At 39.3% G+C, this 15,180-nt stretch overlaps 1 protein-coding gene across 3 annotated transcripts in view; it reads right to left on the bottom strand.

The window, feature by feature from the left end:
- Positions 1-15,180, bottom strand: part of Nebl (nebulette) — a 329,606-nt gene that overhangs the window by 191,363 nt on the left and 123,063 nt on the right. For all 3 annotated transcript variants that reach the window (XM_076831544.1, XM_076831545.1, XM_076831546.1), the window contains exon 3: positions 3,793-3,877. In XM_076831544.1, the coding sequence (XP_076687659.1) occupies positions 3,793-3,877 (85 nt within the window). The remainder of the gene's footprint in view (positions 1-3,792; positions 3,878-15,180) is intronic.

Below are 15,180 nucleotides of genomic sequence, written 5' to 3'. Positions count from 1 at the left end.
AAGTTATTTCTTTGAAGAAGTTCATCCTGTGATGTCTGATGAAAAGGGAGCCAGTGATGATAAAAGGCCTTCCCCGCCCTTTATTCTTCTTGAAGGCCAAGTTCCAGGGCAGCCCACATCCACTGTGGTCAGTAGCTGGCCAAGCAGATGTCCACAAGTTGTTTGGGAGCTGGACAAAGGCCTGTAAGCTACTGCCTGGTACGGTTCTGAAAAACGAACTCCTGGAAGCTGCTTTATTCTTCAGTATTTGATACTATTTTTCTATGACAATGTAGCATCTAATACAGATCCAAAAAAAAAAAAAAAAAAAGCTTTAAAGGACTCAGCACATAGGTATAAACTAATAAACTACTTCCAGTGTTTATGACCCTCTCAAAGGGAAGGAAGAAAAAAAAAGGAAGAAAAAGTAAAGGATGAAATAACAATGTGTGACTAGAATCAACATTCTAAAGTAGATGGAAAATTAATTTTCGCTTTTCCACCCTATTTGCACATTTGGTAAACTAATGAACTGAGAGAAGAGTACTAGTTTTAACCAAATAATTCTAAAAGATGTCAAGATTTTTGAAGATTGGGAGCTATGAACCTATTTGCTTCATGTGCCATCACAAATTACCAAAACAAAGAATATTTAAAAATGAATGAATAGTCAATTCTCTACCCCAACTGGTGAGCTGTTCACAAATTCTAGATATCAAAACTCCAAGGAAATGATCTGTTGCAGAATCAAATCATACAATGGGCTAAAATTAGATCAAGTGCCATTACTGAGTATTACCATTAGGAAAGCTATATTTCCATGCTTTTGCAAAAATGGAAATACTCTTATTGAAGTATAACCTCTCATCCAGAAAAAAATACCAGTGATTTCTTCATACTTCCCCTTTATGACCAGTCCCACCTTTAAATACACTGGAGCATCCCTTGTGTTGCACTAATTTCCTTATTGATCCATTTGTAGGCTTTTTCTGGGCAGCAAGACCAGGGAACTATTAGGACAACAGAGGTTCACAGATCTGGGCTCTATTCCAAGTTCACATTCTTACCAGCTAAGCTTGCGAGGGCAAGTTATTTAAATTCTTCAAAATTTGACTTCTTTATCTACATATAAATAGTAATAAATATCTTGTAGGTTTGTTTGAGAGTTGATGAAATATGAAATAATACACAAAAATCATGTGCTTGCAATAATAAAAGGCTGTTGAAGATGTCTTTATAAAGACATATCGCCGTTTTCAACATAATTCCTTGTGCATAATAGATAATCAATTCATGTTTCTTGAAGTGAACAGAATTTCTCCATATTACCTCCTTGATGACATTTACATTTTCTTTCTAAAGATCACATTTGAGCAAAATATCTTCCCTCCTCCATAGCACCAGGAATTAAACCCAGGGTCTTGAGCATATGTGGCAAGTCCTCCACCACTGAGCTACAGCCCCAGTCCTTTTTAGTTTTTTGATTGTTTTTTGTTTTTTGATTTTTGTTTGTTTATTTGTTTGTTTTTGAGACAGGGTCTAGCTACATTGCCCCAGCTTGCAATCTTCTGGCCTCATCTCCCTAGTAATTAGGATTACAGGCATGAGCCACCATGTCCACGTGGAGCAAAATCTTAGAGACTCCAGGGCCTTCTCCTGACCACTGGCTGGTGACCCCATATACTTTGCCTATATCTCTCTTACCTCTTCTCCCACCATCTAGAAGTATCTGCATATGGTGGCTTGCAAAGTTTGAAGCTTGCTACATGGGGAATAATGAAAACAACCTTTAAGAAAACAATGACCTCCTTTTTTCATTGCGCTTCCAAACATAGATAGTAGGAAATCAACAAACCCTTGCCTCTGAGCTAAACTGAAGCACCTCTAACCACTCATGGGCCTGAAAAGAGCGTGTGCCTTCAAAAGGAAGGAGTCAGTGTTTACACCAAAATCCTCTTCAACCTTCATGACTCCACTTTGGTGTCCTTGTTTATTCTCTTTCATTTGATACAATTCTATCAGGACAACCTGGTACCTAACATGGATCCCAAAGATTGAGAAGATTTAGCCCCTAGGTATAAACTGTTGGTGGTGTTTATGACCCTCTCAAAGAGAAGGAGGGCTGGGAATAAAAGAGAAAGAAAAATAAAGGAAGAGAGAACATGTAAGGGTTCCCCACCTCTAGCATGAAACTCTACCCAGCACAGTCCACACACATCCCTCCCTTTCCAAGTTCTTACTGTCAATTCAATTAAACGTAGTCATTCAATTAAATGTAGTCATTCCAGTGTGTTAGTCCTCTTTTTTTTTTAATGCCCTACAGACTCAATGAAGGGAGAATAAACTAATTATAAATTATTTTTCACAGTACCAGAATATGTTTGAAGTATTTACCTAGAATTTTCTGATTAATGTTAAGTTGGCATATGGAAGAAAGGCACATGGATCTTCACAGACTGGAACCAAGTTGTGGTACTCCCAGAAGCATAAAGGGGCAGGGGAATCCTTGCTGGCCTCCATAACAGTATATCTCTTTGACCAGCACTTACTTTTTAGACATAATGACTTAGAACACAACAATTGGTATTTTACGAAAATCAAACCTTAGCTCCCAAACAAGTCTCCTTCTTTGAGTTCTATTTTTTGTAATTGAATAGACTTAGAAATGGCTCCAAGTTCCATAGAAAAAGAAGGAAGGGAATAACAATCTCCCCTGTGATTAAGACACCAAGGAAATAATTTTATTCTTGGTGACTACAAGCTAATAACTCTCACGAAGAACTTGAGACTGACATTTTCAAAGACTATTAACTAGGCACCTTTCTCTTCATATGTTCTGATTTTTCTTCTTCACACCAGGAATTCTCAGAAACCATCATCAGACTCTCCAGTCACAATTTTTTTTTTAACTTTTCAAAATGCTTTCACATCTGACTGCCCCCATTTGATACTTGCAGCCACCTCAAGGTAGGTAGACAACAGAGACCATTTTACTTTACAAAAGCACAAAGAATCAGGGCAGCTGCCCCAAGGCCACAACTAATGAACAGCTGAAGGGGGCCTACCATCCAGCCTTCCTTCCTCCTTCCTTGGTGTGGCTTTACTACACCATTGATCAATGGACTGAAATTAGTTTTTGCCCATCTCGCTGTACCTTGTCAGGCAAGGTCCCTTCTTTGAAAGAATGTCCTGTGTTTCTTAAAGTAATTGAGTGTCCCTGTAGGAAACCCTGCCATTCTAAACCCTAGTCTTAGCCGATGTGCTTCACCATATTGAAGGCAAGTTGGCATCCAAAATGGTTGAGTGGGAGCCAATTGTGGTGTTCTAATCTTTGTTCATGCTGTCAATGTGACATATGAAAAAAATATGAATAAAGTGACAGGATGAAAACAAAGCTAGTAGCTGGTGTGAGATACACAGACGGGGTGTTAGCCCCACATGCACTGCAATTGGGTCAAGTTAACACCTTGTGTTTTCCCTACATATGCGGTGTGGAAAAGCTATTTATAAAATGTTTTTAAATATTTGGGGCCAAATATATCAATATTGTTGGAAAACACTTACTCTGACCAGAACTCATTTATCTGCTCTAGTCCCAAGTGAATAACAGAACCAACAATATCAAGATGATCCAAGACCAGGAACAATACAGATGTTCAATACTATCACCCAGAATTCCCAAACAGGCCTGCTGTCAGTCATCCTGCTGGCTGGTGACTGGCATGAATAATACAATGACAAAAATTTTAGAAGAGTGGCCATTAGAATAATCTTTTATACCAATATACACAAAATAGAGCTCTCAGAAATTACCTGACTCTGCAATTCACTTTGCTGCTTCAGGCGAAGATTTTCAGGTGTATCTGCCACTGTGGTGAAGGACTGCTTTGGGTAGTGTCTGTAGAGAAAATTTTTAAAAGAACATAGTTAAAATAACTGTGCTACGAAACAAAGCATTAACACCAACTGTTTCATCCCTTGCTTCTGTCACAATGGAAGAGGTACTAGTCCTCTTGGCTAAGGTCATCTCTGGATCCCGTCCATTCTCACAATCCTCTATCGCATGGTCTTCCCCACTTTCCTCACAAAATTTTAACATGAGTTTCTCTATTGTGTCAGCTACTTCCAAGCAGGATTCAAAGCTCAAAACTCTCCTCTCTCTTATTATCCCTCCCCTTCACCCACCCACCAGGCCAGTGTGTATATCATCATTCTATCATTAAGCCAAACTTCTATAAAAACAGGCTAACTTCGCTGTCTTTACTCATTTCCTCTCCAACTCCCTCCTCAACTCTCTGACTTCCAGCTTATTTCCAGAAGTTTCTTTCCCCAAAGTCATAATGACTCCCTATGCACACTTCTAGCAAACATGTCCTAGTTCTCCTCTTGCTTGGCCTTCTTCTTCCTCTCTTCCAGATACCTGGGAGTAACCTCGACTCCTCACACGTCCAATCAATCACTTACTAACTCGTCTGCTAAATATATCTAAATTTCACACACGTCCATTTCCACTATACCTCTTTATTCTAGGCCACATCTATCTTCTAACACTTGCCAGTCTTTTCCTTCTGATCTGAGCTGTCAAAGCAAATATTCCAAAATGTAAATCTGGTCACATTGCTCTCTGAATAAAATCTTTGGGTGGTTTCCCACAGATCTTAGAATAAAGTCCAACCTCCTGTCTTCCAAGGTCTCCAGGTCCAGGCATCTTCAGACTTCTCACTCACACTCCACTCCTTCACCATGGGCCACCACTCTGCTCCCTGCAGTTTACCCCTCTTTCCCATCTCTCCTGGAAAGCTATTCCTCTTACCTAGAACACCCCTCCCTCTTCCCTCCCCATTTCCCTGAATAACTGTGTTTATCTTTCCAGTCTTGCCTTAAATGTCACCCTCTCCAGGAAGCTTTCCTGGCCTCCCAAATTTAGGTCAGGAATGGACACTGGATGTACTTGACTTCCTCTGTTTTAGTGTCTTACTCATTTGTATTTTGATTGACATGTCTCTCTGACTCACAGTACAGTGAAAATTGTGTGGCAGCAAGAACAGGCTATCTTGTCCCTTGTCAGAGCACAGTTTTGTCTATGTCTTCAGTCCCTATCAGGGTCTAATTCACAGTATGACCTCAATAAATGTTTGCATCAGGGAGGGATAGATGGGGAAAGGGTGGACAATGATTTCAGGGATGCAGTTGGACAGGAGGAATAATTGCCAATGTTCCACAGCACAATAGGATAACTTTGGTTGACAACAATTAATTGAACATTTCAAAATAGGCTGTAGAGAGTTTTATTTATTTATTTTTGGTACCATGGATTGAACCCAAGGGTGCTTAACCACTGAGGCACATTCCCAGCCTTTTTTTTTTTTTTTTGGATGTTTTATTTTGTGGGGTTTTTGTGGGGTGTTTTGTTTTGTTTTGTTTTGGGTGCTGAGAATTGAACCCAGGGCCTTTGCATGCAAGGCAGGCACTCCACCAACTGAGCTGTATCCCCAGCCCCTGACTTTTTATTTTAAATAAAGGTCTCAATAAGTTGTTTAGGGCCTCACTAAGTTGCTGAGACTGGCTTTGAACTTGCGAGCTCCTCCAGAGCTTCTAGCATTATAGGCATGTGCTACCATGCCCAGCTGTAGAGAGAATTTTGAATGTTCCCAACATGAAGGAATGATACACCAATTACTTTAAATGGATAATGACATACCATGCACACGTACTGAAAGGTCACACTGTGCCCCATAAATATGTACAAGTACTATGTGTCCATTAAAAATATTTGTATATAAATGAAATATGTAAATAAGCAAACAAGTAAATATTTGCAGACAGAAGAAATGAAGGGAGGGAGAGAAGGAAAAGATAATAATCAGGCAAAGCCTAAGAGCCCACGGTGGGCCACAGGACAGCTGCAGTGGGTGACATGTGCATAATAAGAGCTGCCTCTTATGTCCTGAGATGAACTCCTGGTGATAAAGAGACAGCACTTCCTCCCCTAACACTGTCCCATGGCTGCAAATCTCTCCAATCATGCCTTCCCATGCCCAACTGGCACGAAAGGGACCTCTGATCGTGGATCCATCATCACAAAAGCCTTGGAGCTCAGACCTGCTCCCCAAAGGACATCCTTCCCATTTCCTTCCCCCGATCCTTTTCCTTGCTGATGTCCACCTTTGTCTCTGCCTATGTTTCTCAGACATTCTCCATACTTTGTGGTTTCAAAGTTTACTCTCCTTGTAGATGGATCTTTTGGCAGCCCTGTCCCTGACATCCATGAGAAGGCTGATTTTGTCAGGACCAATAAATTCTGTAAAACCTACTCAATGTACATTAGCCCTTCTGAAATAAAGGTGAACTATTCTGTAGCCACGTACAGTCACATGCATACTAGGAAAATGCATTCTCATTTCTCGTATTTTTCAGCATCCTTCAAGAACTTAGTGCCCCATGGAAGTCAATGTTCCATGTAACTTGAAATTAACTCCGTAACTGTTGAACAAATCCTATTTTAATTAACATCCTTCTAAACCCTTACATAACTTTCTTGCCTTCATAGAGTATATACAAACCTAAATCATATTTTTTTCATAATAATTTGGAGACACCTTGGTAGGTATTTTCAGATTACATTATAAAGCCATGGTACTTTCAAAGTTTAGATAATCTAAGTTATATAAGATCATTGTGTTTTTATAACCACTGGACTGTGAAGAGATCATTGCTCACATACAGTACTCAGTACTGTATAATATTCTCTTGACATTTTCTTTTTCTATCTCAGAATGAGAAACTTGATAGCTCAATTGCTTTGAACCTTGGTCAACAATAGAGTCATCCATTCAAGTAGGTTAGGTCTCTACCTCTCCTCACCCTAAAGTCAGAGACTTTGTCTCTCTGACTTTGAGGCTACACCCTTCTAGTGGCTACTTCTGAACTGTCCTCCAGAGAGAGAGAGGTCAAGTTGGACAGAGAGCTTGAAATTTGAATTTCACTAAACTTCAAAACATCGTAACTACCTAGCCCTATGCTTTAAAGCTACAATAACAATTCCACATGATTTGTTTTGTTTTTCAAAATATGTTCTGTGTAATAAAATACCGGATCTTCATGGTTCCATGATGTTTCATTCGAAGATTTTATGTATATATTTTGACTATTTTTAAAACTATAATTAAATTCATTCTCAAATGCATTGCAGAACCTTAGCCTGTTCAAACCCTATTGTACTATCTTATAGGCTTACTCATTTGAAAGTCAACCTTCTCTTGCCATTTATGCTTAATTAAAAATTCTATTTAACTTTTAAAGAGCATACTAAGATTGAGAAGTAAACTTCTGGGAGGGGGGTACAGTTTGCAAGTGCTTTACTGTGTATATATGAATTTCCTCTTTGTGGGGCACAATTGACTTTTATTTGGATACTAATGAAACTCCACTTGCCACCCATACCTCTAATTGTGAACTATCATTTCATAAAAGTAATCTAATGATTCTCACCATTGCACCTTACAATGAGAAAGTGTGATGGGTTTGGAATCACAAAATACACACACATAAATAAAATGCCACTTTTATAATGGTTGATATTGGCATCCTATAACAAGTTTATTTGAAAAAAGAGTTTTAAAAATTAAAGTTTCTGCAGTTTTTTACAAGACATGATCTGTTGACTTGATGACCAGAGCAATGAACTTATTAACAAGCTGTGCAAACTTGCAATTATATCTAGAACCATAACAAGATGTCAATGAGCATTTTCCAATTGCCATTTCAACACTAAAATGCAATGATTTTGCTACAATTTCATCTCATGCCAGTCAGACTGGCAGTTATCAAGAATACTGACAACAATAAATATTGGCGAGTATGTGGGGGAAAAGGCACACTTGTACATTGTTGGTGGGACTGCAAAATTGGTGCAACCAATCTGAAAAGCAGTATGGAGATTCCTTAGAAAACTTGGAATGGAACTACTGTTTGACCCAGCTATCCCACTCTTCAGTCTATACCCAAAGGACTTAAAGTCAGCATACTATAGTGACACAGCCCCCTCAATGTTCACAGCAGCTCAATTCACAATAGCTAAACTGTGGAAGCAACCTAAATGCCTTTCAAAAGATAAATGGATAAAGAAACTATGGTATTTATACACAAAGGAATATTACTCAGCATTAAAAGAGAATAAAATTATGGCATTTGCAGGTAAATGGATGGAGCTGGAGACTATCATGCTAAGTAAAACAAGCCAATCCCCCAAAACCCAAAGGCCAAAAGTTCTCTGTGATAAGTGGATGCTGATCCATAATGGTGAAGGGGGAAGCATGGGGAAAATGGAATAACTTTGATTAGGCAAAGGGGAGAGAGAGTAGGAAGGGTGGATGGGAGCAGGAAAGATGGTGGAATGAGATGGACATCATTACCCTAGGTATATGTATGACTGCACATATGGTGTGATGCTACATCGTATACAACCATAGAAATGGAAAGTTGTGCTCCAACTGTGTACCAGGAATCAAAATATATTCTGCTGTCATATATACCTGATTAAAATAAATTAATTAATAAAAAAATTAATGATTTTGTAATAGTGATTCAGCCACATACAACAGAATTTTTCTCTAAAGATACACAACAGGATGAAATTATTCACAAGTTTCACATAGGAGGAAAAGTTCAATTTAGTATTATAGCCAAAATAATAAATGCTGAAGAAAAGAAGTCATTCATATCCAAAACTACAAGGAATCATGAGTACTAAAATAATAAAACCTGTGGCTCTGGGAGATCCAAGCTATATTCAGAGCTAACAAAATTCAAAAGAATAAGGTCTCAAAAAAAATCAAATGCCTGTCAAGAATAAGTGGAATGGCCTCATGAGCTGGCACCATAAGACTCAGTAGAATAAGTGTAATTACAGAGATGGCAGCATGGACTTCATTATATAAAAACAATAATTACAATATCTGGAAAAACCTAATTAATTCTGCCAAACTCATCTGAAAATCCCGTCAAACACTAGATTTCTCAATATCACGTCTATGTAGTAATGTCCATCTAAACTAGTCCAACAACATTCCCCTCTAAAGTCACAGTCTCAACTCCCACCACCACCCCCACCACTACCGCAAAGGCTAAGGGAAACCAGAGGGGCCAGCAGATCCCCATGAAATCACAGGAACAAAGCAGTGACGCATTTTAAAACTAATTGGTGGAACCATGCAATTAATTCTAACTCCTTCCAAATGCTGCATTTAAGTGGTTGTGAAAAGTTCTCCCAACCATCAACATCTTGAGTAGAAGTATCAAGAAGAGGACTTCTTCACCACACCAAAAGGAAGGGTCACATGTTTCCTTTTGCCACTTTTTAGGAGTCCAAACATAGGACACAGGGCATAGGGTGTCCTATGGATGCTCCAAGAGAACCAGGAATAAGTGGAAGAAAATAAATAAATAAAAGAGTGGATAACAGACTGACACATTCATAAATTTCTTGGAATATAAAAATACAATTGTGGAAATGTGACATATAATAGATTAGGAGCTGGCCGAGAGACCCAGAAGATAATGTGAAATATTCTCTTTTGTTTTTCAGGGGCTGGGAATCAAATCTTGTGCATGCTAGGTGACCACTTCACTACTGAGCCACACCCAGCCCTTGTGAAATGTCTGGGCATCGAAACAGAAGTCTCTCAGCGGAAGGACACAGGAATGGGTGAGCGTGTCTATGGAAACTGGGCTGACAACCACAACAGATCCAGACTTCTACGAAATGCCAATGTCAAAATGATGAAAGGATGAATCAAGATAATAACAGAAAGCTAAATCTGATAGACCAAAGTGAGGTCACAGAAAGATGACTTCAATTTTTTTTTTTTAATTATGAGATAGATTCTTGCTATGTTGCCCAGTCTGGCCCTAAACTCCTGAGTTCCAACAATCCTCCTGCCCCAGTCCCCCAAGTAGCTGGGAGTATAGGTCACACCACCTCACCCAGCTCAAAACGGTTCTCTCTGTTAAACCTGGTTGATAAAAAATACAGAAGTTATAGAAATCCACTAGAGCAGAGTTGTGCGGGTGTAGAAAACAGAATAAGGAAATGGTAACCTCCCTGGAGCTGGAAATGAGAAAGAATACTAGGAAGAAGAGTGATAACCTACAAATGATGACTTCTTACCCAGAGTCCAGCGCTCACAAAGGTGTAAAAGAAGCCAAATTGCCTGGGTTTAGACCTGCCTCTTCCACCTAGCAGCTGTGTGTCTTTGGGTAGGTTTCTTAACTTTTCTGGCCTGGATTTCCTCACATAAATATAATGATAGCTCCTAGGCTGGTTACAAAACAAAAACACATAAATCATTTCCAATAATGACTGGCTCAGAGTGCACATTCAACCAAATTTCCACCATTGATAATAATAGGATTACTATTACTAACATTACTTTCTCTTTGTTCCACTGTGAAGTGACTTCACCTCTGTGTCTCACTGCCTTCATCTTATAATGGGGCTTCAACATTCCTCACTTTCTCATGAGGTTGTGTCTGGAAACACAGGAAAGAGCTTTACAAATGGAAAACTACTGCCAACATGAGACACTAATAACCCATTGAGACACATAAAGCTAAGATCCTTACAAATGTATTTATTTTAAATCCTACATGTTAATGCAGTGGTTCTCAACCATGGCCCCAGTGGACATTTGACAGCAGTTAATGTCTGTAGATACTGTGGACATTGTACTGGAAAGGAAAAGGCTACTAGACCCTAATGGAGAAGATCCAGGAATGCTAGGAAACACCCTACAGGACACCAGACAGCCCGTCTCTCAACAAGGACTAACCTATCTGAAATGTCAATCATGCTAAGATTCAGGAAGCTCATTTATAGATATACATCTATTTTGGGTTGTAGGAGGCCACTAATTTTAAGAATGCTAGCCCTTTCTAGCAAAATCTCTTGTTTTATCCTTATCTCCTGCAAAAATCAAGTAGTCCACCCTCTCCCCTTTTGCCACCCTGTGGGTAGTAACTCCTGTCTCCATCCTCTGCTTCAAGGGCACTTGAACCCTCCCTCTCTGGTTTTCTGTTTATCTATCCACTGCTGCAGTTACACTCAAACTAGAGAATCCAAGAGCAGAATTTAGCTTCCAAAACTATCATTATATCATGATTTCCTGTGGGCCCTCTGTAGGAAAGAGTGAATTCAGCAGTCTCACATGCCGTCGTTTGAAAGGCCTGCTTACAACACTGGGCCCTGGCTGATGTTTGAGAACTTGAATTTCGGGAAGGCTTTCACCACCATTAACCAATAAGAGTGACTGACTCCCTGAGCCCAAAGCAGTTTGTACAGACAAACACCTGCTTTCCTTATGGGCGTCTGGAATTTGCTAATAAACTCCCAGGAAAAACCTGGGCACTGAGTCTCTAACAAGCTTCGCTAGTTGGCAACATTTGACATGTGTTGTCACAACTTGTTCCTGAGGGAATTAAGTGAATCGCATGTGACTCGGCTAGGAGAGGACCCTGGAAGCTTGCAGCATTGCTTCTCCGGGGAATGCTGCATGCGTTTCTATTTGCCGTTTTGCTTGGTATCTTTTCACATAACAAACTCCTATCCCATTGACATATAATCTATTATGTGTCAAATTTCCACAAATGTTATTTTTATCTTCCAGGAAATTTATGAATGTGTCAGTCTATCATCCACTGCTTCTTTTATGTCCTGCCCCCCATCACTTATTCCTGGTTCTCTTGGCATCCATTTGTCATGCCCCCATGCCTTCTGGCCTATGTTAGGACTCCTAATATGGCCAGGGGAGAGGTCAGGCTGTTTGACTTTGCCAAGAGATAAGAACGGATCTCCTAAGGAAATGATCAAACCTGGGGAAGGTCTTGGGGACCCCCAATGCAGGTCTCTCTGCCTTTGTCTCCTTCATGAAAGAGGAAGTGTCTAAACATTTCTTAGTATATTCTCTATGTTTTAAGAAAATGCAACTTTAATTCTTAAGAACATTTAAAAAGTAAAAGCTTGCTTTGCCAGTACTAACTTTGCAAGGAGAAGGACTAGACAACTCTGCTTTGGCCCAAATTTTACACTCTGATTTGTTTAACCAAGAGAGTAATTTTATCCAAGAGCCAAAAGTATAACTGTTTTGGATGTAGGGAGATTATTGAAGGTTTTCATACATAATTTTAACTATTTCTCCCTAATCTGAACAACTGCAACAATGATCATTTTGTATCATTCAAAATTATCCTTAAATATTGAAAAATAAGACATTTTTAAATAAAAAGACTGTCAGAGAGATTACTACCATCAGATCATTTGTGAAGCTATTTATAAAGAGTGCATTTCGGGAAGAAAGAAAAATAACTCTAAAATGCAGAATATGATCAATAAGCAAATAAAATGTAAATGTGCACAAATACCTACACAATGGTAGAATAATAAAAATGTTTCATATCTGGGAATTTTTTTAAGACAAAGCTAAAATACTACAGAAGTTGAAAGAACAGTTTGACCTTTTCTAAGGTCCTTCATAAAAAGGGTTGGGATATTATTAAATTTCAGATTTTGCTTAAATATTTGTAGTAAAATTTTAAGAATAATCATATAGAATGGGAATGGCCCACATAAATTCAAATCCTATAAAACAGAAAAGATAAAATTTTTGAAAAGTACCAAAAAATCTAATTCAATACAATAAAAAAGGAAGGAGATGGGGGTTGGGGGAAGCAGTACACAATAAATAGGACAAATAGAAATTTGGCAATTAGGGGAAACAATTATCATAAAATTTTAAATGGGCAATACTTGGTCATTGAAAGACAAATATTGTCATAGTTTTTAATTCCACTATAAAATAATTGCACTAAAGACAAAAAAAATTAAATAAAGGTGTCATTAAGAGTAGAGATACTAAATAATTACTAGAAGCAGTGGCACATGCCTGTAATCCCAGACACTTGGGAAGCTGAGGCAGGAAGATCACAAGTTTGAGGCCAGCCTTTTCAATTTAAGCAAGACCATGAATCAAAATAAAAAAATAAAAAGAGCTGGGATATAGCTCAGTGGTAGAGCACCCCCTGGGTTCAATTTTCAGTACCAAAAAAAAAAAAAAAAATAGAGATACCACATAATTAGAAAGGTTAAATTCACTGATAAAGGTATTATTCTATCTCTAAGTATACCTACTATAGCTTCAAGCCTTTCAAGTGAGTGGGCATGTATGTATACATGGCAGGGAGAAGATGTAAAATTGGTAAGACAGGAAAAGCAGCATATTTACCAATAAGGAGAGATTTCCATACCCCAATCCCAATTCTTACTAGGTCAAACAAACAGATGCAAAATGAGTAAAGGTAAGCAACATGTGAAATGTGGAACTTGTGCCAATATCAGTCCTGTCCCCATGCAAAAATGACATTCAAACTATGTACCGCAGTACATCATGGCACTCAGCAATCAGGAAGAACCTCTGACTAATCAGAGCAGACCTGGCCAGGATCCACCCAAGGGTCTCAAGGCTGAGTCTGGGCAACTGTCAGTCTGGCTCCAGTGGTCCCCATGTAGAGGAAAAGGCAGGACACCGGTGTGCCCATGTGGAATCAGAGTGGACAAAATTTTAAAAAAGACAGTTCTGTCTGCTGTGGTGCCAATCTTATTTGTGAACTCCTGCACCACTGGACATAGCTGGCCTAGGGACACCAGACTGTGAAAAGGTAACAGTGTGAATCTGGCACGATGCAGGCTTAGAGACAGCAGTGGCAGGGGACACAGAGAGAGGGAGAGAGAACCAGCACTGGGCAGGCAGAGACCGTCACACGATAACTCTGAGAACACCCCAGGCCATGGCTGCACCAGGAAGGAAACACACACCCAGCACAAAGAGGTTGTCACCAGCAAAGGGAACAAGAACAAACAGCAGGACAACAGAAGCCAGGCAGAGCCACTGAGGCTGGCCTGAAACCACACCTACCCACCAAGAGCTAGGAGGCCCAGGGAGCTGGGGAGATGGAGCAACGTCAGGCAGAAATATGAACTGATAAATTTACATCTATGAAGCGCTGTGTTCTCCAGAAAATAAAAATGTTAACAGATTTGTTTAAGGAAGACCTCCTCCGATGCCTAGAAATTTTGAACGGAAGCCAGCTCCAAGCTGCCGTGGCAAGAATGGAAAACAGCCGTGAACTTGCCTTTGCAAAGGCTTTGGCTGACTCTGAACTTGTCATTTCTCTTCCTTTCATTTTTTTCTTTTCCACCTGGAACCCAATGTTAGCAGAAGGCCTGGACCCCAAAAGCCAAGTCTCGGGCTTTCCTCACTCATTCTTCAAGGGCATTCTTCGTGTAGACTTCATTCCCCCAAAGCATCATTTAAAACTCATATTCCTTGCACCTGAAGTATTATGTTTGTTAGTTTAAAGAACAATAAAGGAAAAATGGCATGTTATTCGAAAGAGAAAACCTGAAAATCTTTTCCCTTAAGGAGAAATGTACCTAGGAAATTTTATTAATCATCTTGAAAAAATAATCCTATTTGGATTATTTTTTCAGGTATGTAAAATTGCATAAATGAAAAAAGTTCTCACATTAAACATCTGAAGCCTCTCATGAGGCCTATGTTAGCAATTCTACCTATTTCCACCGATATTCCAGTCTGGGAACTACCAGGATGATCACCATTTAATAGAAGCCTATTAAAATAATACCTTTTTATATGTAGGGTCAATCCAGGCATCTTGTACCTAATAGAACCACTTCAGAAAAAAATTTGTTAGTGGACCATTAGCACCTTGGCTAAAGACATATCATAATTCTAATCATGACATTCTTCCAGGGTTTTCAGGTTTAATGTGCTTCTTCTGCACATACCTGGCTATGGCATCAGTGCGATGATGTCTTTTCATGAATTTCCTTCAGCGGCCATCCTCTCGTTCTTAATTCTACCACTAATCTTTTTTCCCCACAGCACCTCTATAAACAACTCACACACTGCCGCGGCTGGTCGCAAAACATCAATTTTATGATTTAAAAAAAAAAAAAGAGACCGTGAATTAGAGCAAGTAAATGGGGAATGCCTTTCAGAAAGGCAGCTTACGAGAGCGGCTGATAGATAACATAAAAGCGAAAAATGGATTATGATAATGTAGGCCTCATACATGAAATACAAGTCCCAGCTGAAAGGAGTTACAGAATCCAAACCCCTGGCTCTC

Source organism: Callospermophilus lateralis, chromosome 13, assembly GCF_048772815.1.
Source record: "Callospermophilus lateralis isolate mCalLat2 chromosome 13, mCalLat2.hap1, whole genome shotgun sequence".
Lineage (NCBI taxonomy): Eukaryota > Metazoa > Chordata > Mammalia > Rodentia > Sciuridae > Callospermophilus > Callospermophilus lateralis.
This window is presented reverse-complemented; position numbering and strand designations above follow the sequence as displayed.